General features: G+C 38.7%; 1 protein-coding gene across 1 annotated transcript; it reads right to left on the bottom strand.

The window, feature by feature from the left end:
- Positions 1 to 3,501: 3,501 nt before the first annotated feature.
- sec14l7 (SEC14-like lipid binding 7) lies at positions 3,502 to 27,620 on the bottom strand. Its single transcript, XM_061927394.2, has 12 exons — positions 27,403 to 27,620; positions 27,089 to 27,164; positions 19,686 to 19,729; positions 17,826 to 17,888; positions 17,573 to 17,761; positions 17,419 to 17,514; positions 17,296 to 17,356; positions 13,279 to 13,362; positions 13,025 to 13,131; positions 8,595 to 8,734; positions 8,364 to 8,533; positions 3,502 to 8,289 (listed from the first exon to the last, which is right to left on the bottom strand). The coding sequence occupies exons 1-12, from the start codon at positions 27,454 to 27,456 to the stop codon at positions 8,204 to 8,206; spliced, it is 1,170 nt and encodes a 389-aa protein (XP_061783378.1). The 5' UTR covers positions 27,457 to 27,620; the 3' UTR covers positions 3,502 to 8,203.
- Between the last annotated feature and the right edge of the window lie 134 nt (positions 27,621 to 27,754).

Genomic DNA, 27,754 nt, shown 5'->3' with positions numbered 1-27,754 from the left:
AACAGCTCGCCTGCAGTATAGCACCCCCTTGTGGTCATCCACCTGCATTACATGCTCTCAGATTTGCTTTGTTTTTATTGATTGTGTCACAAGTTTTGTTCATAAAATTATTCACAATTTACAAGTGGATATTTATTACAAAGTCATCAATATTAGGACAAACGTTGAGATGAAATGATACTCAGACCTAAATGAAACAACACATTAAAACAGTGAAATACTGGTCATGTAAAGAGTGAAATACTGCATTGTAATGAGTGCATGGTTACTGTATGGTCACATGATTAGGTACAGCGTCTGCTTCAATGATAACTTTACTTGTGACTCCAGACCAGTGGTTCTTAACCTGGGTTCGATGGAACCCTAGGGGTTCGGTGAGTCGGCCTCAGGGGTTCGGCGGAGGTCAAAACACACCCGACTCATCGTGTAAATACAAACTTCTCCCTATCGGCGTATTACGGATATGACAACAGCTGACTGATTTGCAGGTGAGTAATTTGTTGTGCGTTTATGCACTGTGTTGGTTTTGTTGTTTGAACAAGGTGATGTTCATGCACGCTTCATTTTGTGCACCAGTAAAAAAAAACATGGTAACACTTTAGTATGGGGAACATATTCACCATTAATTAGTTACTTATTACCATGCAAATTAGTAAAATATTGTCTCTTAACTAGTCATTATTAAGTACTTATTAATGCCTTATTCGGCATGGCCTTATTATAACCCTAACCCTCTAACCCTGACCCTAACCCTAAGCAAATAACTAAGTCTTTGTTACTTAGAATATGTTCCCCGAGTGTCCAAATAACTCTAAATTTAGTCTTTGTTACTTAGAATGTGTTCCCCTAATGTCCAAATAATTCTAAATTAAGTCTTTGTTACTTAGAATATGTTCCCCCTAGTGTCCAAATAACTCTAAATTTAGTCTTTGTTACTTAGAATGTGTTCCCCTAGTGTCCAAATAACTCTAAATTTAGTCTTTGTTACTTACAATGTTCCCCTAGTGTCCAAATAACTCTAAATTAAGTCTTTGTTACTTAGAATATGTTCTCCGAGTGTCCAAATAACTCTAAATTAAGTCTTTGTTACTTAGAATATGTTCCCCTAGTGTCCAAATAACTCTAAATTAAGTCTTTGTTACATAGAATATGTTCCCCGAGTGTCCAAATAACTCTAAATTAAGTCTTTGTTACTTAGAATATGTTCCCCTCGTGTCCAAATAACTCTAAATTTAGTCTTTGTTACTTAGAATATGTTCCCCGAGTGTCCAAATAACTCTAAATTTAGTCTTTGTTACTTAGAATATGTTCCCCTAGTGTCCAAATAACTCTAAATTAAGTCTTTGTTACTTAGAATATGTTCCCCTAGTGTCCAAATAACTCTAAATTAAGTCTTTGTTACTTAAAATATGTTCCCCTAGTGTCCAAATAACTCTAAATTGAGTCTTTGTTACTTAGAATATGTTCCCCTAGTGTCCAAATAACTCTAAATTTAGTCTTTATTACTTAGAATATGTTCCCCGAGTGTCCAAATGACTCTAAATTAAGTCTTTGTTACTTAGAATATGTTCCCCTAGTGTCCAAATAACTCTAAATTAAGTTTTTGTTACTTAAAATATGTCCCCCTAGTGTCCAAATAACTCTAAATTTAGTCTTTGTTACTTAGAACATGTTCCCCTAGTGTCCAAATAACTCTACATTTAGTCTTTGTTACTTAGAATGTGTTCCCCGAGTGTCCAAATAACTCTAAATTAAGTTTTTGTTACTTAAAATATGTTCCCCGAGTGTCCAAATAACTCTAAATTTAGTCTTTGTTACTTAGAATGTGTTCCCCTAATGTCCAAATAATTCTAAATTAAGTCTTTGTTACTTAGAATATGTTCCCCCTAGTGTCCAAATAACTCTAAATTTAGTCTTTGTTACTTAGAATGTGTTCCCCTAGTGTCCAAATAACTCTAAATTTAGTCTTTGTTACTTACAATGTTCCCCTAGTGTCCAAATAACTCTAAATTTAGTCTTTGTTACTTAGAATGTGTTCCCCGAGTGTCCAAATAACTCTAAATTAAGTTTTTGTTACTTAAAATATGTTCCCCGAGTGTCCAAATAACTCTAAATTTAGTCTTTGTTACTTAGAATGTGTTCCCCTAATGTCCAAATAATTCTAAATTAAGTCTTTGTTACTTAGAATATGTTCCCCCTAGTGTCCAAATAACTCTAAATTTAGTCTTTGTTACTTAGAATGTGTTCCCCTAGTGTCCAAATAACTCTAAATTTAGTCTTTGTTACTTACAATGTTCCCCTAGTGTCCAAATAACTCTAAATTAAGTCTTTGTTACTTAGAATATGTTCTCCGAGTGTCCAAATAACTCTAAATTAAGTCTTTGTTACTTAGAATATGTTCCCCTAGTGTCCAAATAACTCTAAATTAAGTCTTTGTTACATAGAATATGTTCCCCGAGTGTCCAAATAACTCTAAATTAAGTCTTTGTTACTTAGAATATGTTCCCCTCGTGTCCAAATAACTCTAAATTTAGTCTTTGTTACTTAGAATATGTTCCCCGAGTGTCCAAATAACTCTAAATTTAGTCTTTGTTACTTAGAATATGTTCCCCTAGTGTCCAAATAACTCTAAATTAAGTCTTTGTTACTTAGAATATGTTCCCCTAGTGTCCAAATAACTCTAAATTGAGTCTTTGTTACTTAGAATATGTTCCCCTAGTGTCCAAATAACTCTAAATTTAGTCTTTATTACTTAGAATATGTTCCCCGAGTGTCCAAATGACTCTAAATTAAGTCTTTGTTACTTAGAATATGTTCCCCTAGTGTCCAAATAACTCTAAATTAAGTTTTTGTTACTTAGAACATGTTCCCCTAGTGTCCAAATAACTCTACATTTAGTCTTTGTTACTTAGAATGTGTTCCCCGAGTGTCCAAATAACTCTAAATTAAGTTTTTGTTACTTAAAATATGTTCCCCTAGTGTCCAAATAACTCTAAATTAAGTCTTTGTTACTTAGAATGTGTTCCCCTAGTGTCCAAATAACTCTAAATTACCGCAAGTCTTTGTTACTTAGAATGTGTTCCCCTAGTGCGGGGGCCGGCAACCCGCGGCTCGAGAGCCGCATGCGGCTCTTTGGCGCCGCCCTAGTGGCTCTCTGGAGCTTTTTCAAAAATGTATGAAAAATGGAAAAAGGTGAGGTGGAAAAAATATATTTTTTGTGTTAACATGGTTTCTGTAGGAGGAGAAACATGACACAAACCTCCCTAATTGTTATAAAGCACACTGTTTATGTTAAACATGCTTCACTGATTCGAGTATTTGGCGAGCGCCGTTTTGTCCTACTAATTTTGGCGGTCCTTGAACTCACCTTAGTTTGTTTACATGTACAACTTTCTCCGACTTTCTAGGACGTGTTTTATGCCACTTTTTTTTCTGTCTCATTTTGTCCACCAAACGTGTGTCCATCCATCCATCCATCCATCTTCTTCCGCTTATCCATTATCCAAACGTGTGTGTGAATGCACAAAGGTGAGTTTTGTTGATGTTATTGACTGCAAGCTAATCGATGCTAACATGCTATTTAGGCTAGCTGTATGTACATATTGCATCATTATGCCTCATTTGTAGCTATATTTGAGCTCATTTAGTTTCCTTTAAGTCCTCTTAATTAAATGTATATCTCATGACACACTATCTGTATGTAATATGGATTTAGTTTTTTGCGGCTCCAGACAGATTTGTTTTTGTATTTTTGGTCCAATATGGCTCTTTCAACATTTTGGGTTGCCGACCCCTGCCCTAGTGTCCAAATAACTCTAAATTGAGTCTTTGTTACTTAGAATATGTTCCCCGGGTGTCCAAATAACTCTAAATTAAGTCTTTGTTACTTAGAATGTGTTCCCCTAGTGTCCAAATAACTCTCAATTTAGTCTTTGTTACTTAGAATATGTTCCCCTAGTGTCCAAATAACTCTAAATTAAGTATTTGTTACTTAAAATATGTTCCCCTAGTGTCCAAATAACTCTAAATTTAGTCTTTGTTACCTAGAATATGTTCCCCGAGTGTCCAAATAACTCTAAATTAAGTCTTTGTTACTTAGAATATGTTCCCCTAGTGTCCAAATAACTCTAAATTAAGTCTTTGTTATTTAGAATATGTTCCCCTTGTGTCCAAATAACTCTAAATTAAGTCTTTGTTACTTAGAATATGTTCCCCTAGTGTCCAAATAACTCTAAATGTAGTCTTTGTTACTTAGAATATGTTCCCCTAGTGTCCAAATAACTCTAAATTAAGTCTTTGTTACTTAGAATATGTTCCCCTAGTGTCCAAATAACTCTAAATTTAGTCTTTGTTACTTAGAATATGTTCCTCTAGTGTCCAAATAACTCTAAATTAAGTCTTTGTTACTTAGAATATGTTCCCCTAGTGTCCAAATAACTCTAAATTTAGTCTTTGTTACTTAGAATGTTACCTTAGTGTCCAAATAACTCTAAATTTAGTCTTTGTTACTTACATGTTCCCCGTACTCGTGTTACCAAAAACCCTAATCCTCTAACCCTGACCCTAACTCTAACCAAATAACTCTAAATTAAGTCTGTATTACTTAGAATATGTTCCCCGAGTGTCCAAATAATTCTAAATTAAGTCTTTGTTACTTAGAATGTGTTCCCCTAGTGTCCAAATAACTCTAAATTTAGTCTTTGTTACTTAAAATATGTTCCCCTAGTGTCCAAACAACTCTAAATTTAGTCTTTGTTACTTAGAATATGTTCCCCTAGTGTCCAAATAATTCTAAATTAAGTCTTTGTTACTTAGAATGTGTTCCCCTAGTGTCCAAATAACTCTAAATTAAGTCTTTGTTACTTAGAATGTGTTCCCCTAGTGTCCAAATAACTCTAAATTGAGTCTTTGTTACTTAGAATGTGTTCCCCTAGTGCGGGGGTCGGCAACCTGCGGCTCGAGAGCCGCATGCGGCTCTTTGGCGCCGCCCTAGTGGCTCTCTGGAGCTTTTTCAAAAATGTATGAAAAATGGAAAAAGGTGAGGTGGAAAAAGTATATTTTTTGTGTTAATATGGTTTCTGTAGGAGGACAAACATGACACAAACCTTCCTAATTGTTATAAAGCACACTGTTTATGTTAAACATGCTTCACTGATTCGAGTATTTGGCGAGCGCCGTTTTGTCCTACTAATTTTGGCGGTCCTTGAACTCACCTTAGTTTGTTTACATGTACAACTTTCTCCACTTTCTAGGAAGTGTTTTATGCCACTTTTTTTTCTGTCTCATTTTGTCCACCAAACATGTGTCCATCCATCTTCTTCCGCGTATCCATTATCCAAACGTGTGTGTGAATGCACAAAGGTGAGTTTTGTTGATGTTATTGACTGCAAGCTAATCGATGCTAACATGCTATTTAGGCTAGCTGTATGTACATATTGCATCATTATGCCTCATTTGTAGCTATATTTGAGCTCATTTAGTTTCCTTTAAGTCCTCTTAATTAAATGTATATCTCATGACACACTATCTGTATGTAATATGGATTAAATTGTTTGCGGCTCCAGACAGATTTGTTTTTGTATTTTTGGTCCAATATGGCTCTTTCAACATTTTGGGTTGCCGACCCCTGCCCTAGTGTCCAAATAACTCTAAATTGAGTCTTTGTTACTTAGAATATGTTCCCCTAGAGTCCAAATAACTCTAAATTAAGTCTTTGTTACTTATAATATGTTCCCCTAGTGTCCAAATAACTCTAAATTTAGTCTTTGTTACTTAGAATGTGTTCCCAGGGTGTCCAAATAACTCTAAATTAAGTATTTGTTACTTAAAATATGTTCCCCTAGTGTCCAAATAACTCTAAATTTAGTCTTTGTTACTTAGAATGTTCCCCTAGTGTCCAAATAACTCTAAATTTAGTCTTTGTTACTTAAAATATGTTCCCCTAGTGTCCAAATAACTCTAAATTGAGTCTTTGTTACTTAGAATATGTTCCCCTAGTGTCCAAATAACTCTAAATTAAGTCTTTGTTACTTAGAATATGTTCCCCTAGTGTCCAAATAACTCTAAATTAAGTTTTTGTTACTTAAAATATGTTCCCCTAGTGTCCAAATAACTCTAAATTGAGTCTTTGTTACTTAGAATATGTTCCCCGAGTGTCCAAATGACTCTAAATTTAGTCTTTGTTACTTAGAATATGTTCCCCTAGTGTCCAAATAACTCTAAATTTAGTCTTTGTTACTTAGAATATGTTCCCCTAGTGTCCAAATAACTCTAAATTTAGTCTTTGTTACTTAGAATATGTTCCCCTAGTGTCCAAATAACTCTAAATTTAGTCTTTGTTACTTAGAATATGTTCCCCTAGTGTCCAAATAACTCTAAATTTAGTCTTTGTTACTTAGAATATGTTCCCCGGGTGTCCAAATAACTCTAAATTAAGTCTTTGTTACTTAGAATGTGTTCCCCTAGTGTCCAAATAACTCTAAATTTAGTCTTTGTTACTTAGAATGTGTTCCCCTAGTGTCCAAATAACTCTAAATTTAGTCTTTGTTACTTAGAATATGTTCTCCTAGTGTCTAAATAACTCTAAATTTAGTCTTTGTTACTTAGAATGTGTTCCCCTAGTGTCCAAATAATTCTAAATTAAGTCTTTGTTACTTAGAATGTGTTCCCCTAGTGCGGGGGTTGGCAACCTGCGGCTCGAGAGCCGCATGCGGCTCTTTGGCGCCGCCCTAGTGGCTCTCTGGAGCTTTTTCAAAAATGTATGAAAAATGGAAAAAGGTGAGGTGGAAAAAGTATATTTTTTGTGTTAATATGGTTTCTGTAGGAGGAGAAACATGACACAAACCTTCCTAATTGTTATAAAGCACACTGTTTATGTTAAACATGCTTCACTGATTCGAGTATTTGGCGAGCGCCGTTTTGTCCTACTAATTTTGGCGGTCCTTGAACTCACCTTAGTTTGTTTACATGTACAACTTTCTCCACTTTCTAGGAAGTGTTTTATGCCACTTTTTTTTCTGTCTCATTTTGTCCACCAAACATGTGTCCATCCATCTTCTTCCGCGTATCCATTATCCAAACGTGTGTGTGAATGCACAAAGGTGAGTTTTGTTGATGTTATTGACTGCAAGCTAATCGATGCTAACATGCTATTTAGGCTAGCTGTATGTACATATTGCATCATTATGCCTCATTTGTAGCTATATTTGAGCTCATTTAGTTTCCTTTAAGTCCTCTTAATTAAATGTATATCTCATGACACACTATCTGTATGTAATATGGATTTAATTTTTTGCGGCTCCAGACAGATTTGTTTTTGTATTTTTGGTCCAATATGGCTCTTTCAACATTTTGGGTTGCCGACCCCTGCCCTAGTGTCCAAATAACTCTAAATTGAGTCTTTGTTACTTAGAATATGTTCCCCGGGTGTCCAAATAACTCTAAATTGAGTCTTTGTTACTTAGAATGTGTTCCCCTAGTGTCTAAATAACTCTAAATTTAGTCTTTGTTACTTAGAATATGTTCTCCTAGTGTCTAAATAACTCTAAATTGAGTTTTTGTTACTTAGAATATGTTCCCCGGGTGTCCAAATAACTCTAAATTAAGTCTTTGTTACTTAGAATGTGTTCCCCGAGTGTCCAAATGACTCTAAATTAAGTCTTTGTTACTTAGAATATGTTCCCCTAGTGTCTAAATAATTCTAAATTAAGTCTTTGTTACTTAGAATGTGTTCCCCTAGTGTCCAAATAACTCTAAATTAAGTCTTTGTTACTTAGAATATGTTCCCCTAGTGTCCAAATAACTCTAAATTAAGTTTTTGTTACTTAAAATATGTTCCCCTAGTGTCCAAATAACTCTAAATTAAGTCTTTGTTACTTAGAATATGTTCCCCTAGTGTCCAAATAATTCTAAATTAAGTCTTTGTTACTTACAATATGTTCCCCATAATAAAGTGTTACCAAAAACATATAACTTTGTCTTGAATTTGAAAAAAATATATATATATTTGTCACTAAAGAAGTGTTGGGTGAATGCGCATATGAAACTGGTGGAGTTCGGTACCTCCAACAAGGTTAAGAGCCACTGCTCCAGACCGTGCAGGTGCACCTAATGAAGCGTCCACGTTCACAATGGAATGATGACGCTGGTGACCAATGACGCGGTCCGGTCCGGTCCGGCTGCATCAGAGCCTCTCCTGTTGTGGTCAGAGCGCGGGAGGGAGCACCTCCACCGTGTAGCTGACCGTCTTGGACTGGATGATGCTGTAGCTGTTGTCGAAACACAACACATCTGCACAAAGACGGCCGACGATTAGTTAAAGTCACAGTGGCTGACGTGGAAGTGGCGAGCGGACGGGCACTCACACACTCCAGGTTCGGGGCAGGTGATGGCGTTGTCCTCGGGCACCAGGTGAGCGTTGTAGCGTTCGCAGGGAACAACCTCCAACATGGCCGCCAACTTCTGCTCGCCGCCGTCCGCCGTGCGTTTATAGACACCAAATCCGATGTCGGCGCCGTCGCTGGAGAACTGCCACCTGTGGGAGGCGCCGAAGAGTCACCTGTGGTCGAAGGCGACGGGTGACGAGTGTGGCGTACCTCAGCAGGCTGCAGGGGGCGCCGATGTCATAGTCCAGCTGTAGGACGGCGCCGCGGCTGATGGTGACGCTCGTGTTGTACCGGACCTGGACGGAGTCCCGCACGTAGTACGACCTCGGCACAGTGCCGCCGTGGTTGATCTGAGGACATACGCCGTGACGTCATGGCGAAATCATCGCATTAAGGCTGAAACGACGCGTCGACGTCATCGGTTACGTAAATACGTCGACGCCGTTTTTGTGCGTCGGCGCGTCGCATATTTACGTCACACTACTGTCATGGCGGAGCGCAAAGCAGACGATGCGAGCGAGGGGAAAAAAGCACGCCAAAAGTCGTCAAAAGTGTGGGAGTATTTCAATAAACGGCCTAATAATGTTGTTGTATGCACACTGTGTCGAGCGGAAATGGCCTATCATAGCAGCACAACGGCTATGAAGGAACATTTGAAAAGAAAACCCCCGACAGCGTTCTTGCCATCACCATCAACAAGTCAATCGTCCGCGTGCGTATACGTTGTCATTATTACACAAAAACATGAATGTGTCATTTGTATCTGCGTTGTAAATTCATAAACTAAAGCACCGTTTCGCTCTGAGAGGCGCGTTTGGCGTGCCTGTTCAGTGTTTACAAAGACGCTCTCCTCTTTAACGCTGTGGAGAGGCGGCGGCGGCGAGCGAGCGGCGAGGCGGGGCGCGCCGGGAGCGACGCCGCAACCGTGCCCAGGTGCGCGATCCGCGCAGTTGGAAGAGAAAAGACTTTGTGTAAAATTAAAAGATTGTAAACCTGGCAAAGCCGTCTGGCGTTCAGTCTGTCGGTCCTGAAAGAACCCCACGGCACAAGACGTGTCACAAACGCTAACGTTAATTAGTTGTGCAAATACCTTTTACAACATTAACAGTTACATATACTATGTACAAACCAACAATTAACTTTCACTTTAATCATACTATCATTGTTGTGTTATTAAGCAAAATAAGCAATACTTTTACTTTTGTTGAAATGATTACACTGTTACACTTTTTTGTATTGGATGTTTAGCTTTATTTTTGCACATTTTAGCAAATAAGCAATACTTTTACTTTTGTTGAAATGTTTACACTTGTTACAGAATATTTCCGTTTTGCACTTTTTTGTATTGGATGTTTATCTTTATTTTTGCACATTTTAAAGCAAAATAAGCAATACTTTTACTTTTGAAATGCTTATACTATTCCAGAATATTAAGATTTGCACTGGATGTTTACTTTTATATTTGCACATTAAAAAGCAAATAAGCTACTTTTAATTTTGTTAAATGTTAAAAGTTTTAAATGTTTACATTGTTACAGAATATTTTGTCATGTTGTTGTCAATGTTGACTGAGTGGCCATACTTTTTTTTTTGTAAATAAAAGCCATGCCTTTTGAAAAAACTGGCCTACATTTATTTTTTCCTCTTCATTTTAAATTTAAAAAAAAAATCGGTAAAAGGAAAAATAATCTATAGATTAATCGGAAAAATAATCTATAGATTAACCGATTAATCGAAAAAATTAGATTAATCGATAGAAAAATTATCGTTAGCTGCAGCCCTACATCGCATACCTGCCAACTTTTGAAATCAGAAAAACCTAGTAGCCAGGGTCCAGGGGCCGCAGGCCCCGGTAGGTCCAGGACAAAGTCCTGGTGGAGGGTTCAGGGCTTCGCCCCCCCGACGCAAAATGATTATTAGCATTCAGACAGGTTAAAATGTTGCTAAAACCATCACTTTTCTATCAGTCACAGTGACTTTTCAAAACAAAAATATTACAGCAAAAATCATATGGGTTGATTGACATGTTTATTCTGTAAGCTAACTTCAATAGTTTGAAATTATTTTGACAGTTAATGCCAGTTATCCTGTCAACCTTTCACAAGACTTCAATTTGTTCATTGAAAGTATAAACAGTATAAACACTTTTTACAGTAAACAAATGGAAAAAAGTACTAAACAATTCCATTAAAAAAAAAAATTGGTGTCATTATTAACTTTCTGTCCAAGCTTGTATAATCTACTGCCTTGTTCAATTGTAAAAAAATATTCTGTGCCTAAAATTCACAGTTCTATCACAATTATCATACTGTAAACATGGTAAGCTAACTTCATTAAAATTAATAGTCCTGTCAATAGCATGGAATTACAATTCAAATGTAGTTTTTTTGTAAGCCTTTCAAAAGAATTCCAAATATGAAAAATTAATGAAAATTAATTGAAGCCATCAGACACTTGAAAAGTGGCACATCACATCTCTAATGTAATCATTTGAACTTTTCAACAGAAATAGCACTGCAAAAATATTAAGGACATACTTCTGTATTTTGGTAGTTATGCTGTCAACATTTAACAAGATTTCTTCAACTTGGACTTGAAAGCATAAATAGTATAAACACTTTTAACAGTATAACAGTACTAAACCATTCCAATAGATAACATTGGTGTCATTACCTTTTTGTGGCTAAAATCCAAATGTATTCTATCAGATTGATCATACTGCAAAAATGATATGGTAACTTTATGGTAAGTTTACTTGAAGTGGAATAAAACACTGAAAGTGATTGTTCCTATAACCCCTTTGTTTCAAATGTTTGTTCCACTTGTGGCAGTTGGGCACCAGCATACCGTCTTTGACAACTTGAAGTGGCATAAAACACTGAAAGTGATTGTTCCTATAACCCCTTTGTTTTAAATGTTTTATGCCACTTCAAGTTGTCAAAGACGTGCTGTGAAATACAGCCGACAGGATTGCGCACCAAACACGAAGCAAGGCCAAAGCGCATGCATGGTGCAGGAGAACAAAGGACTTCTTTCATTTAAGGTTTGTGATAAACCATCAAACTCATTCGTTAAAAGGACTCTATAGTAATATAAAGTGAGTTTTTCCTGGACATTATCATGCAAGAAAAGTTTATTTTTGGGACCACGATCACCGCGTAATGATTTTTAAAGGTTGCATTACAAACATTTAACTGTCCCATGTGATCAGCCAGTGCGATTGGAAGTCCATGCTCAATTATTGCCTCCGTAAATAAAACTTCGGCATTTATCACATCCAAAGAATCTGTTTGGGCGACGAAAAACGTTGAAAGTTTTCCACTTGTATCGCTAGCAACGGCATTAGACTTGTGTTTTTTTGTCCCAACGTGGTCTTTTACATCGCTAATTCCTCCGTGTCCGATCGAAGGAAGGTGCAATTCGCGTAGTTTTCACCCTTTTTGGAACGGATAATTATTCCCAGATAGGCTTTTGAATATTCTTCACGGAATGACTGCAGTTTTCTTTTCGGTTTAAGACTCGTTTGCGATTTTTCTCCGGCTGATTCCATGATCGTTCGCTCGTTTGGAAACAATGACAACAGGTGCCTCGTGCTTGGCAGCGGTGCTATAAATAGCCTCGCGCATGGCATTCGGAATGGCTCGATAGGAAGTTACGGGAAGCAGTGTCGATTGTCATTGTTGTTACGCGATTTCGTGAATAAAACTTAAAAAAAAAAAAAAATTTTAATTAATGAAAAACCGTATTTTTTTATCACTGCAACCGTAACCCGGAATAGGTTGATGAAAACCGTACTAATTACGGGAAAACCGGAGTAGTTGGCAGGTATGCTATAACCCCTTTGTTTCAAATGTTTGTTCCACTTGTGGCAGTCGGGCACCAGCATACCGTCTTTGACAACTTGAAGTGGCATAAAACACTGAAAGTGATTGTTCCTATAACCCCTTTGTTTTAAATGTTTTATGCCACTTCAAGTTGTCAAAGACGTGCTGTGAAATACAGCCGACAGGATTGCGCACCAAACACGAAGCAAGGCCAAAGCGCATGCATGGTGCAGGAGAACAAAGGACTTCTTTCATTTAAGGTTTGTGATAAACCATCAAACTCATTCGTTAAAAGGAGTCTATAGTAATATAAAGTGAGTTTTTCTGGACATTATCATGCAAGAAAAGTTTATTTTTGGGACCGCGATCACCGCGTAATGATTTTTAAAGGTTGCATTACAAACATTTAACTGTCCCATGTGATCAGCCAGTGCGATTGGAAGTCCATGCTCAATTATTGCCTCCGTAAATAAAACTTCGGCATTTATCACATCCAAAGAATCTGTTTGGGCGACGAAAAACGTTGAAAGTTTTCCACTTGTATCGCTAGCAACGGCATTAGACTTGTGTTTTTTTGTCCCAACGTGGTCTTTTACATCGCTAATTCCTCCGTGTCTGATCGAAAAATCTTGTCTGCACAAGGTGCAATTCGCGTAGTTTTCACCCTTTTTTTTTTTTTTATTAATGAAAAACCGTATTTTTTATCACTGCAACCGTAACCCGGAATAGGTTGATGAAAACCGTACTAATTACGGGAAAACCGGAGTAGTTGGCAGGTATGTCATCGCCCGCAGAGCGGCTGTGCACGGCTCTCACCATGGTTCTGCAGCGAGGGTCTCCGTCCGGGTCAGTCCGGGTTCCGCCGTACGCCACCGGGAGCTGCTCGGCGTCTACGTGTTTACGCAGCTCTTCCTGCCAGTTACCTGCTCACACCGGAATGTCAAGGTCAAGGTCCAATCCCAATGATTAAAATCCTTATTTCCTGGTCACGTGACCTGTCGCCAGGTAGACTTCGTCGGCCGCTTGCTCGTTGTGCTGCTTCCATGGCAACAGAGAAAGTTGGGTCTTACCTCCGAGAACGGCGAGTTTGCGTCTCGTCTCCTCGCACAGGAAGTGCTTGATCAGGTTGTACGCCATCGGAAACAGTATGGGAGCTGCGGCAATGAAGAAGACATCACGTCATGTAAGTGTCTATATTAGCCTACTATCAAAAATCTCTCTCAGGGCAACACGGAGAAGCTAATGCAGAGTTTTTCAACCTTTTTTGAGCCAAGGCACATTTTTTGCGTTGAAAAGATGCGGAGGCACACCACCAGTAGAAATCATTAAAAACGAAACTCAGTCGATAGTAAAAAGTCGTTGTCGCAATTGTTGGATATGACAGCATAACCTGTTTTTTTGCTGTTTTTCTGTGTGTAGTGTTTTAGTTCTTGTCTTGCGCTCCTATTTTCACTTTTTTTTTTTGTATTTTCCTGTAGCAGTTTCATGTCTTCCTGCATCTACTTTGTTTTAGCAATCAAGGATATTTCAGTTGTTTTTATCCTTCTTTGCGGGGACATTGTTGATTGTCATGTCATGTTCGGATGTACATTGTGGACGCCGTCTTTGCTCCACAGTAAGTCTTTGCTGTCGTCCAGCATTCTGTTTTTGTTTACTTTGTAGCCAGTTCAGTCTTAGTTTGGTTCTGCATAGCCTTCCCTAAGCTTCAATGCCTTTTCTTAGAGGCACTCACCTTTTGTATATTTTTGGTTTAAGCATTAGACACCTTTTTACCTGCACACTGCCTCCCGCTGTTTCCCACATCTACAATCAATCAATCAATGTTTATTTATATAGCCCTAAATCACAAGTGTCTCAAAGGGCTGCACAAGCCACAACGACATCCTCGGTACAAAGCCCACATAAGGGAAAGGAAAAACTCACCCCAGTGGGACGTCGATGTGAATGACTATGAGAAACCTTGGAGAGGACCGCATATGTGGGTAACCCGCCCCCTCTAGGGGAGACCGAATGCAATGGATGTCGAGTCTAAGCAGTTAGCTACCAGCTGCCACCTACTGATATGGAGGAGTATTACACGGTTACTCTGCCGAGCTCGAGACAGCACCGACACTCAACAACAACACATCATTTGCAGACTATAATTACTGCTTTGCAAAAAATATTTTTAACCCTAATAGGTGAAATTAGATAATCTCCCACGGCACACCAGACTGTATCTCACGGCACAGTGGTTGAAAAACACCACACTAATGCATGCTTTAATTACAAGTGGTATAGATGATTCTAACGCCCTGCTTTCTGGTCTTCCTAAAATGGTTATTACACCTTTGCAATTACTCCAAAATTCAGCGGCACGTGTCCTGACGAAGACCAGAGGGCGGGCTCACATTACACCAGTTTTAAAATCCCTGCATTGGCTCCTCGTGTGTTTCAGGATCAATTTTAAGGTTCTTCTTATGGTTTATAAATGTTTTTATGGTATTGGGCCTTCTTATCTTTCAGATTTGCTTTTATCCTATGAGCCTTCCCGGGCCCTGAGATCTCCTAATTCAATGTTTTTCAACCACTGTGCCGTGAGATAGTCTGGTGTGCCGTGGGAGATTATATAATTTCACCTATCTGGGTTAAAAGTGTTTTTTGCAAAGCAGTAATTATAGTCTGCAAATGATGTGTTGTTGTTGAGTGTCGGTGCTGTCTAGAGCTCGGCAGAGTAACCGTGTAATACTCTTCCATATCAGTAGGTGGCAGCAGGTAGCTAATTGCTTTGTAGATGTCGGAAACAGCGGGAGGCAGTGTGCAGGTAAAAAGGTGTCTAATGCTTAAACCAAAAATATACAAAAGGTGAGTGCCCCTAAGAAAAGGCATTTAAGCTTAGGGAAGGCTATGCAGAACCAAACTAAAACTGAACTGGCTACAAAGTAAACAAAAACAGAATGCTGGACGACAGCAAAGACTTACAGTGGAGCAAAGACGGCGTCCACAATGTACATCCGAACATGACATGACAATCAACGATGTCCCCACAAAGAAGGATAAAAACTGAAATATTCTTGATTGCTAAAATAAAGGAAATATCGCTCAAAGACATGAAACTGCGACAGGAAAATACCGGAAAAAAGAGAAAAATCCACCAAAATAGGAGCGCAAGACAAGAACTAAAACACTACACACAAGAAAACAGCAAGAAACTTTAAACTGAGTTTCGTTTTTTAATGATGTCTGCTGGTGGTGTGCCTCTCCATTTTTTCAACGCAAAAAATGTGCCTTGGCTCAAAAAAGGTTGAAAAACACTGTCCTAATTATTCCCAAAGTCAGGACACAAAGTCACGGGATGGCATCTTTCCACCATTATGGCCCCCGTCTATGGAACGGCTTGCCGGAGGACCTCATGGCTGCGGAGAACGTTAATGTTTTCAAGAGCAGGCTTAAAGCCCACCTTTTTGATTTGGCTTTTACCTATTTTATTTTTTATCTCTACTCATTCATGCTATTTTACAAGTTTTATTATTGGCCGTGCTTGTGGGGACGCTTTTGTGTCAGCGTCCTGGTGGCCATGGTCTGATGGCCTCCTGGTGCAGATGGCTCCTGTGATAGTGTTTGCTCACATGTCTCCTCTGTACTCAGCCATGCAATCATTGCTCCATATATATGTGTGTATTAGAGATGCGCGGTTTGCGGACACAACCGCCAGATCCGCGGATTATCCGCGGATCGGGCGGTTGAAATTTAAAAAAATTAGATTTTATCCGCGGGTCGGGTCGGGCGGTTGAAATAAAAAAAATTAGATTTTAAATAGATTCAGGCGGGTGGCAGTTAAACCAATTCGGAAATATATATACATAGTTAAATGTTGTTACCCACATACGAAAAACGAGCAGGCACCTGCAGCATATGCCACAACAGAAGAAGAACCGAGGCCCCTTCCCCCGAGAGGGCCCCACCGGGAGCCGTAGCTGAGGTGATCCGCGAGAGGGGCCCGACGCACGTCCAGGGTCACCACCGCGCCCCCCGCACCGACACCCCGCCTCGTCCGCCTTCGCCGCGGCCGGCGTCACGCGCAGCAGGTAAGCAGCTTACCTGCCCGCCACCCCCGTGGCCGGGGGCTCGTAACAGGGGTCAATCCGCGCGCTCCGCCCGCGCAGCTTACCTGCCCGCCACCCCTGTTGCCGGGGGCGCGTAACAGGGGTCACTCCGCGCGCAGTGCGCTCACGAAAGGGGTGGGGCTCACCCTGGTTGATATAGACAGCAGAACGGTGGCCATGGAAGTCGGAACCCGCTAAGGAGTGTGTAACAACTCACCTGCCGAATCAACTAGCCCTGAAAATGGATGGCGCTGAAGCGTCGGGCCCATACCCGGCCGTCGCCGGCAGCGAGACGCGCTTGGAGGTGCGCTCAGCGCGGCTCCCATATGATTGCGCACTGGTGTGCGTCTGGGCCGTGACAGCGTGGCACGCATTGAGTGTCTGTGCTGCATTGGATCAGTCTCCTTTCTTTAACAGGCAAAAGCTTTATAACCTCACTAATGCCTTGCATCGTCTATATTAGATATATAACAACGGGCGGGTGCGGGCGGATGCGGTTTTGATTAAATCTTAGAAACGGGTGGATGGCGGATGGTTGACGACTTTCTGATGCGGTTGCGGATGAAATAATTGCCTATCCGCGCATCTCTAGTGTGTATATTGTGTGTGTTTGTGTTTGGCATCTGTGTGTGCTTGAAAGCATCATAATAATTGCCTCAATTCCCCCCAAAAATGGATTAACTGGCTGGAATATAAAGACAATATAACATACATCCATAAACATGGATGCATATGCAAAAGTGCAATATATTTATCTTTACAGTAATCTATTTATTTATATCTGCACCTTATTGCTTTTTTATCCTGCACTACCATGAGCTAATGCACCGAAATGTTGTTCTTATTTGTACTGTAAAGTTCAAATTTGAATGAGAATAAAAAGGAAGTCTAAATAACGGGGGATATGGGTTAACTTTGTAAAGCACTTTGCGTTGCATGTCTTTTATGTATGAAAAGCGCTTTATAAATAAAGTTTGATTGAAGGTCCAACAGAGTAGCTACCTTTGATGAGAAAGACCTTCTTGAGCCCCTCCGGGTAGTTCTCCTCAAACATGGTGAGAATCTGCGCGGCGACAATGGGACACACGTGACGGGTCAAAGGTGAACAAGACGGCGGCAACAAACCTCGCCGTAGGTCTCGATGGCGGGCTTCCACATGTGCTTGAGGCCGAGCCCCTCGCAGTCGTAGACGATGGTGATGGACTCCACGTTCTTGCTCAACTGTCAGCACAAACAAGTGGTCAGGGAAGGAGGGCACAAGGCGAGGACACGATCAGACCTTGCTAGATTGGCGCCGACACTCCCTCTGCAGGATCTCGATGTTCCGGATCTTGGTCCTCATGAAGTCCTGCTTGGTGGCCGACATCAGGAGACCTTTGGGGTCCAGCGGGCCAATCACGTCGTACCAGATCGGACTTCCCTCCTTGTCGTAGCCGCACATGCCGCCGGACACGTACTTCTGGATCACCTGACCGCGACATCGTGACCACGTCACAACAGGGTGACGGCGTCACAGAAAGACGACAACGAACCTCAGGCGGCGTCCAGTCGGAGATGATAGTGTCCACCTTCATTTTCCTCCTGAAGTCAATGTGCTGCACACACACATTATTGTATTTGTTACCTTCATGAGACCTCGGAAAAAAGCCTACCTCTTTAGGACCACCCTTTCTAGATATATAAAGATGTGTATTTACAACTATAATAATATATACATACTATGCAAATATTTTTTAAAAACTTGAGTTGGAATTTCACAAGAAAAAGGTCACAATTTCACAAGAAAAACTTGGAATTTTGGCAGTATCATAATAAGTTGTAATTTTACTCAACGCAAGTCAAAATAATAAAATAAAAAACTAAACATTGTGCAATATTATGATAAAATTTGGAATTTTACTCAACAGTTGCAATTTTACAAGAAAAGCTTAACATTTTGGCAATTTTATGAAAAGTCGACATTTTACTCGACAAAAGTCCCAATTTTATAAGAAAACTTTTAAAATTTTGACAATATTAAAAGAATCGGAATTTTTCTTGGCAAAATTATGACAAAAGTCATAATTTTACTCAAAAATTGTCACTATTTTACAAGAAAAACTTGGAATTTTGGCAGTATCATAATAAGTTGTAATTTTACTCAACGCAAGTCAAAATAATAAAATAAAAAACTGAACATTGTGCAATATTATGATAAAATTTGGAATTTTACTCAACAGTTGCAATTTTACAAGAAAAGCTTAACATTTTGGCAATTTTATGAAAAGTCGAAATTTTACTCGACAAAAGTCCCAATTTTATAAGAAAACTTTTAAAATTTTGACAATATTAAAAGAATCTGAATTTTTCTTGGCAAAATTATGACTAAAGTCATAATTTTACTCAAAAATTGTCACTATTTTACAAGAAAAACTTGGAATTTTGGCAGTATCATAATAAGTTGTAATTTTACTCAACGCAAGTCAAAATAATAAAATGAAAAACTGAACATTGTGCAATATTATGATACAATTTGGAATTTTACTCAACAGTTGCAATTTTACAAGAAAAGCTTAACATTTTGGCAATTTTATGAAAAGTCGAAATTTTACTCGACAAAAGTCACAATTTTATAAGAAAACTTTAACATTTTGACAATATTAAAAGAATCGGAATTTTTCTTGGCAAAATTATGACAAAAGTCATAATTTTACTCAAAAATTGTCACTATTTTACAAGAAAAAGAAAAAAAAAGGCAATATTGTGATAAGTCAGAATTTTATATGACAAATGTCACCATTTTGCATTAAAAAGTAATAATTTTAAAATAAAAAAGTAATAATCTTACGATAAAATATTGCAGTAATACAGAAACAGAAAGAATGAGAAATAGTTCCCAACTTTATAAGAAAAGTCGACACATTGTGAGAAAAAAAACTGCTTTTAGTTCATTTTTTTGTTGTTGAATCTTTTGTTTGTAATTGGTTTTTAATCTTCATTATTTACTTCAAGTTATCACAGTATGCCTCTTCATACATATTTATTTATATTAATTGTGGCCAAAGGGGGCGCATTTCAATTTCTTACACACACTTGTTATTTCACATATTGACCAGAGGGGGAGCACTTTTAAAAGCGACACACAGTCAATTAGAAAAATCCCTCCTTTTTGGGACCACCCTCATGTTGATAGATGTCACCAGCAGGGGTGCAAATGAGACATTCTCCATTAGATGCAATGTTATTGGGACCATGATTTATGTCATCACTTGTTCACACCTCCTCATATGGAAGATACTTTTCCTTCTTCATGTCTCAAGAAGGGTAGAAATACAAGAGCACGCACGCAGGCTATGTCAGCTCAAAGTGATAAGAGTGCTGCGCCACATGACAAAAAAAGACCAAAGACAAACCTTCCGGATCATGGCTTCAGCTTTGGCAACATTGAAGCTTCTCGCTGCAATAACAAAACCAAAGTTACTTTAATAAGACACGCCCACCCCTCATTAGTATGCACATGCCAATCTCACATGTAAAGTATCAGTTTCCCAACGTGGTAACAATTTCAATTGCAACTTCAAATCGTCCTCAAACTACAAAAAAACATCGGAAAACTACAAACCGTGTATAGCAATTGGAGGTGTGGCAATGCTACTCTTGGACCTTCAATACCAATAATGGAGCCTTAGGGTGTTGGACCATACCCATATTGATGTGATGTGATATCAGCACATGCTTTTATTTTGCAGAGTGGAATGTTAGAAAAGGCTGGATCAAGTAAAATAAACATAAAACAATGGTAGCTATTTTTACTCCCTGGCATTCAAATCCAGTTAGACAGGATATCTTGCTTGTTTTTATTTCTTCTTTTTATCCTTTATTTATTTATTACATTTGAGTATTTTAGGTGATATGTTCTGCACTTATTTGAAGGTATATTTTACTACTGTATTTTATTCATCCGTCCGTGTTACCATGTAAAATGTGACACTATGTGCCCATTTTCTTATGTCTGTACAGCACTTTGGCCAACTGGGGCTTTTTTTAAATGTGCTGTATAAATAAATAAACTGTATGAAAAACACAAACTTTATGACAGTGGAGTGTTGATTTGTTTGAATGATGTGGACACGTTTGTTACTAATTACTTTCCAAGAGGTTTCTTCCGCCTTGGGGACTTTGTATCTGATGTTCTGTGTACCTACACTCTGTCCTCCTCCTGTCTAGGCCTGTTGTGTGTGTGCATGTGGTACACAGAACCTCAATTTCCACACTTCTATTAGCCCCGGGTCCAGTGGACCCAGACATCTTATATGTAATATAAATGTGTGGTGTGTGGTCATTAAATATGTATTCTGATATATGTTCTTCACAGAAAATGAGCCAAAGTCAGTGAGTCTCAGTTTGAAAAAATTAATTAATTGTATCATTTTTCTTTTAATAAAAAATGAAAACGGGTCCCACAGACCTGAACACCACACAAGGGTGTTCCCAGGGCTCAGGCTGGTTTTAAACATAATGTACATGTCATCGTATGTCTAAAGCAGGGGTGCTCACACTTTTTCTGCAGGCGAGCTACTTTTCAATTGATCAAGTCGTGGGGATCTACCTCATTCATATATATCATTTATATTTACTTATTTATGAAATATATGTTTTTGTTAACAAGTTAAAGGTGTTTAATGATAATGCAAGCATGTTTAACACATATAGTTAATATTGTTAAAAAAATTAAAGGTGTTTAATGATAATACAAGTATGTTTAATACATATAGTTAATATTGTTAACAAGTTAAAGGTGTTTAAAGATAATGCAAGCATGTTTAACACATATAGTTAATATTGTTAACAACTTAAAGGTGGTTAAAGATAAAACAAGCATGTTTAACACATATAGTTAATATTGTTAACAACTTAAAGGTGGTTAAAGATAAAACAAGCATGTTTAACACATATAGTTAATATTGTTAACAACTTAAAGGTGGTTAAAGATAATACAAGCATGTTTAACACATATAGTTAATATTGTTAACAACTTAAAGGTGGTTAAAGATAATACAATCATGTTTAACACATATAGATTCCTTTCTTTCATGAAGACAAGAATATAAGTTGGTGTATTACCTGATTGTGATGACTTGCATTGATTGGAATCAGACAGTGGTGATGATAACGTCCGCGTTTTCGAATGGAGGAGAAAAAAAGTCCTCCTTTCTGTCCAATACCACATGAAAGTGGTTGGTTTTTGGCATCTTATTTGTCCAGCTTCCGTACTCCTTTGTATACACTTTACAAGAAATACATTGTCGGCAAACTCCGTAGCTTGCTAGCTTGTGCACGCCAGCTTTCTGAGACTCTTATTTTGGTAGCGCGGGCAGGATGAAGCAGAGCTTTTATTGTGCAACTGTGCAGTCGGTCTTTGGAGTTTTGACGACAGGTACGGCGCCAGAGTCTGTTGAAATAAAGTGTTTCTCGCCTTCCGGTCGGTAATTTTAATGATCTGGCAGCAGCCAGCGTCATCTCAGAAGACCCTCGGGTGCCGTGAATGTCAATCAAGTGACGAAAGTGACGTCATAGTGAAGATTTATGATCGCTCATTTTTAGGACTATTTTTTTAATGCCTGGCTGGTGATCGACTGACACACCCTCTGAGATCGACCGGTAGATCGCGATCGACGTAATGAGCACCCCTGCTCTAAAGTGTATCAAAATGTACATAGGAGGTGTGATGTCACCAAGTCAGCTATTGCTGCTTTTGTCAGGCTTCTGATTGGACAACAGGTGTGTGTGTTTGTGTGTAGACATAAACACTTTTGTGGCTGGAGATTGTTTCAACCCCAAATATGTGTCTTTGAAACTGGTGTGGACATGGCCTTAGACTGCAATGTTGTTTAATTAAGGACACTTATAACATATGTCCAGAGGTGGGTAGTAACGCGCTACATTTACTCCGTTACATCTACTTGAGTAACTTTTGGGATAAATTGTACTTCTAAGAGTAGTTTTAATGCAACATACTTTTACTTTTACTTGAGTATATTTATAGAGAAGAAACGCTACTTTTACTCCGCTACTTTTATCTACATTCAGCTCGCTACTCGCTACTAATTTTTATCGATCTGTTAATGCACGCTTTGTTTTGGTCTGTCATAGTGCCTGCGTTTCAATAAATACAGTCACTGGTGACGTTCACTCCGTTCCACCAATCAGATGCAGTCACTGGTGACGTTGGACCAATCAAACAGAGCCAGGTGGTCACATGACCTGACTTAAACAAGTGTAAAAACTTATTGGGGTGTTACCATTTAGTGGTCAATTGTACGGAATATGTACTGTACTGTGCAATCTACTAATAAAAGTTTCAATCAATCAATCAAAAGTGTGAAGGAAAAAAGACCCTTTTTTATTTCAACCGTACATCCCGTCAAAAGCCTAAAGACTGACTGCACAGTTCCTGTCTTCACAATAAAAGTGCCGCTCCATCGCGCCTGCGCTTTCAAAACAAGAGTCTCCGAAAGCCAGCGCAAACAAGCTAGCAAGCTACGGAGTTTGCCGCCAATGTATTTCTTGTAAAGTGTATAAAAACGAATATGGAAGCTGGACAAATAAGATGCCAAAAACCAACCACTTTCATGTGGTATTAGACAGAAAGGAGGAACTTTTTTTCTCCTCCATTTGAAAACGTGGACGTTATCAGCACTACTGTCTGATTACAATCAATGCAAGTCATCAGAATCAGGTAATACACCAACTTGTATTCTTGTCTTCATGAAAGAAAGGAATCTATATGTGTTAAACATGCATGTATATTCATTAAAACACCTTTAACATGTAAACAAAAACGGCAAAATAAATAAATATAAATTATATACTGTATATATATATATGTGTGTGTATATCAGAATCAGAATCAGAATCAGAATCAGCTTTATTGTCATTACGCAAGGTAACGAGATTGAGGCCATTCGATGTGTGCATGCTAGAAAAAATATATGTATATATATATATAAATGTGTGTGTATATATATATATATATATATATATATATATATATATTTATATATATATATATGATATGTGTGTGTATGTTACTCATCAGTTACTCAGTACTTGAGTAGTTTTTTCACAACATACTTTTTACTTTTACTCAAGTAAATATTTGGGTGACTACTCCTTACTTTTACTTGAGTAATAAATCTCTAAAGTAACAGTACTCTTACTTGAGTACAATTTCTGGCTACTCTACCCACCTCTGCATATGTCTAGCTTGTTGGCTATCGTGTGCTTAGCTGTTGTGTAGCTGCTAGCTCCAAGTAGCCTTTAGCCTACACTATTTACCTTGTCAATGACTTCACTAAAGACCAAGCTTGTGTGCGTAGTAACACAGACACGTGAACACAAGCTGCAAACAGGCCGTGCAGAATTCACTTATTGACTTAAAACTGGTTCTCAATGCTGACAAGACAAAACCTATGCTGTCTTCCAAACATTGGAAGGTGCCTCAAACGCACTCTTGAAGGGAACGCCATAGAAGTGGTGCATGAATATAAATACATTGGTGTTTTCATTGACTCGCTCACTTTTAAACCTTTTATTGATCAGCTTGGTGAAGAAACTAAAACCTAAATTGGGGTTTTTAGTCCGTAATACACAAAGAGGTTCATTAGGTCTTCCAAAAAAGTACGCGGTTTGTTATTCTTATAGCCAGACCTTCCGTAAACACACAGGTTGTCATGTGAAAACCTCTTGAGGTTGTAGCTGAAACCGTCAGGCACGGAAGTAAACACACAGAAATAACAAATTGCATAATTACCACTACACTCATACTTAATAATAATAATAATAATAACTGGGATTTATATAGCGCTTTTCTAAGTACCCAAAGTCGCTTTACATGTAGAGCCCATCATTCATTCACACCTGGTGGTGGTAAGCTACTTTCATAGCCACAGCTGCCCTGGGGTAGACTGACGGAAGCGTGGCTGCAATTTGCGCCAACGGCCCCTCCGACCACCACCTATCATTCATCAATCAATTCACCGGTGTGAGTGGCACCGGGGGCAAAGGGTGAAGTGTCCCGCCCAAGGACACAACGGCAGCGATTTTTGGATGGTAAGAGGCGGGGAGCGAACCTGCAACCCTCAGGTTTCTAGCACGGTTGCTCTACCCACTACTTGCCAACCCTCCCGGATTTTCCGGGAGACTCCCGAAATTCAGCGCCTCTCCCGAAAACCTCCCGGGACAAATTTACTCCCGAAAAACTCCCGAAATTCAGGCGGAGCTGGAGGCCACGCCCCCTCCAGCTCCATGCGGACCTGAGTGACGTGTTGACAACACACAACAAAAGCAGTTTGTCTGCCGTAAACAGCAATGTTGTGACACTTTTAAACAGGACAATACTGCCATCTACTGTACATGCATATGTGACCCACCCATAATGTGTCACATTTTTGTGTTGATTTATTTATTTTATTTTGTGGTTTGAATTCGTTTTTGGAGCTGTCATTACACATTTATCAGTATTCACATTGGTCAGTAGGGGGCAGTAGGGCGTTTCTTCCCAATTGAATGCTATCACCTGCAGACCGGAAGTGTCTTGTCATTCTGATGAGCGCGACCAGTCTGTGAACAATTGAAACGTCCTGTGTGCTTTTTCCTCCTGTATAACAGGTTAGTTTTGGTGAATCAACTCACTGAATAATATCCACGTGATCTTTATAAGTTTAAGTACACATTCTGATGGTGGAGCCTAACTCTAAACTGTTTGTGAGTTGTAGTTTGTATTTGTGAATAAATCCAGTGCACAGCTGCAGTAATCAATACAAAAAGGCGACGTGAGTGCGCAATGTTTATATAGGAACTTCTGATCCTAATTCAGACTCCCAAATTAGAGCTCCCGTTTTCTTTCTTTTTTCCCCAAATATTTTTATTGAATTTTGCAGACAGTACAGTATGATGGATCATGGCAACAGCAAGTTGAGGCATCTGCACATTTTACAATATGTAACATAGTAAACCCCACCCCTTACAGTACCCACCCACTTTAATTCCCAAGGTAATTGTCACCTAGTGCCCACAACAAATATAGACACACATGAATATATGCAAACTTAGATTCAATCAAACAAATATATTAAAGATAAACAAAAAATAAATAAGGTAAATAAATAAATAAATACTACATAAGATGTGCAAAAAATAAATAAATAATAATAATAATAATAATACTAATATAACGTAAAAGTAAATAAACACAGGGAGTGAGGGTCGGGGGGGGGGGGGGGGGGGCTTCAGCGGTCAGCTCTGACTCGAATCGCTTGGGGTGATGTCAAGCTTGTCTCTAATAAGGTCTAGGAGGGGGCCCCAAGTTTTATGGAAAGATTACACAGATCCTTTCTGAGAGAACCGAAGCTTCTCTAACTGGAGACACCGCAAGACATCTTGTATCCAACTGTTATGGCTCGGTGGAGACGCAAGCTTCCATTTAAAAAGAATTGTACGCCTAGCCAGCAGAGTGAGCTCCCGTTTTCTTATTGATTTTATAATGTATATTTGTATAATGTGTGTTTTCTGAAATAGTGACAGAAAATAGAACAAGGATGGACAATTCAACCCTTAACTCAACAATGAGTAGATGAGTGTTATGTGTGTGTATATGTGTAAATAAATGAACACTGAAATTCAAGTATTTATTTTATTTATATATATATATATATATATATATATATATATATATATATATATATATAGCTAGAATTCACTGAAAGTCAAGTATTTCTTATATATACCCTATATATATATCTTAACCACACCCCCAACCACGCCCCCGACCCCACCCCCGACCCCCCGAAATCGGATGTCTCAAGGTTGGCAAGTATGACTACACTTCAATTCAAAGACAGCATACGTCCAATCCAAACAATTAATTATAAATATGTTAGTGTTTTTTGATCAACTTGATCAAACCTTATGTAACTTTCCACAGTGCGAAATTACACAAGTATGTATGATCTGTGCTGATATTGTAATATTGGTATCGGCCAACACTCAAGGCTCCAATATCGGTATCATATCGGATGTGAAAGAGTTGAATCGGTACGTCGCTAAGTAAATAGGTTTTGCATAAAAAGGTGGTTGCGCATTGGCGTGGCTCAAAGTTTGTATGAGGTGAGGCCTGAGGCTACGTGGGGGTGGGGGTTGGGGGTGGGGGGGTGTCTTCAAACCGGTTCAGTTTCACCAAGCTAGAGTTCTCACGTGTTTTTCTTCTGAGCCACGAGGACTTTGTCCGTCTTGTTTAGCGCTAATATTGAAATAAGAAAAGGTCACACCGCGCGGGTGCAAGTCCTTCACATCAAATGTACCAACTTTTATTTGTCTGCAATGTTTGCTGTCCAAAGGGGCGCCTCGGAGGACTTTGCTGCTTTTTTTAACCTCCCTACTTCCGATTTGTAGTTCTTCACTTTTTAACAATGACATGACGTGACACATTTAAATACTTGTGTAGGCAAGTGTCAACTTGTCAAAACTTTCCTTAACATTCTGACCTGAAAAGGTAGTCATGCAGCAATTTGTGGGTACAAAATACTAATAGTCAAATAAGCGAATGTACTTTGTAATAGTTAGTCACTTTATGAAGTTGCATACATTTCTGAGGAAGGTCTACTAGAAGCTGCGATGAAGTCAAATAAAAACACCTAAATTAAACATGGTTGTTTTTGATAGTTCATTGATCCGTTCTTATCTTATCTCCGTTCAAGGTTAACGTGCACGAGCGTCTGCTTCTGTGTGTGTGTGTTAATGTGTGTGTGGGACTGACCTCGGAGCCAGCGTAACAAGTAGTGGTTGTGCTCAGCCGGAAGGTCTGGAAGGATGTCCTGGATTCTGACCCGAAACTGCAAGCACATCCATTTAATTGAGTCCAAAAACTAAATTTGTTTTCATTCTCTTGACACAATTCTTCTTTTTTTCATCACCACAAGCAGTGAAATGATCCTCAAATATAAAAAAAAATACATAAAATACGTAGGTAAATAGCAAAAGTACTTGTTTTTAGTGACACTCAGAACATATCCCCTTCATTATCTAACAGTCAAAGTAGAAGTAAACCAAGAAATGTATTATGGGTTTTACCTGGGCTAAAGCATCCCCTTGCTTGAGGCTCAAATCTCCGACACGTCCGCTCATGTTTGCTCTTTAACTTCCAGACGGGCAATGAACACCGCAGCCAAGAGGACAGGTCTAGGCGGGCAAAGCCACACCCCCTACACACACACACACACACACACACACGTCACAATGGAATTAATTCAGCAAGTCATTTTTCATGTCATTGCTGGTTTAAATCAACACGTTTGTCTCATTTATATTTTATGAATGGAGTACACATCAAAATACCAAAGACAATCCGAGATTTTTTAGTGACGTAAACAAAAGAAAACTAAATCCGGTCATGTAGTCATTAAAAATAATCCAAATAGATCTA

The sequence above is a fragment of the Nerophis lumbriciformis genome, linkage group LG32 (genome assembly GCF_033978685.3).
Source record: "Nerophis lumbriciformis linkage group LG32, RoL_Nlum_v2.1, whole genome shotgun sequence".
Lineage (NCBI taxonomy): Eukaryota > Metazoa > Chordata > Actinopteri > Syngnathiformes > Syngnathidae > Nerophis > Nerophis lumbriciformis.
Note: the sequence above shows the minus strand (reverse complement) of the source record. Positions and strands in the feature narration are given on the sequence as shown.

Excerpts from the sequence above, each read along its gene's own strand:
- sec14l7 (XM_061927394.2), bottom strand. The coding sequence starts at position 27,456 with ATGAGCGGACGTGTCGGAGATTTGAGCCTCAAGCAAGGGGATGCTTTA. Across the intron at positions 17,515-17,572 it reads GTCGGCGCCAATCTAGCAAG|TTGAGCAAGAACGTGGAGTC; the intron begins GTCTGATCGTGT and ends TTGTGCTGACAG. Across the intron at positions 8,735-13,024 it reads ACCCTCGCTGCAGAACCATG|ATCAACCACGGCGGCACTGT; the intron begins GTGAGAGCCGTG and ends GTATGTCCTCAG.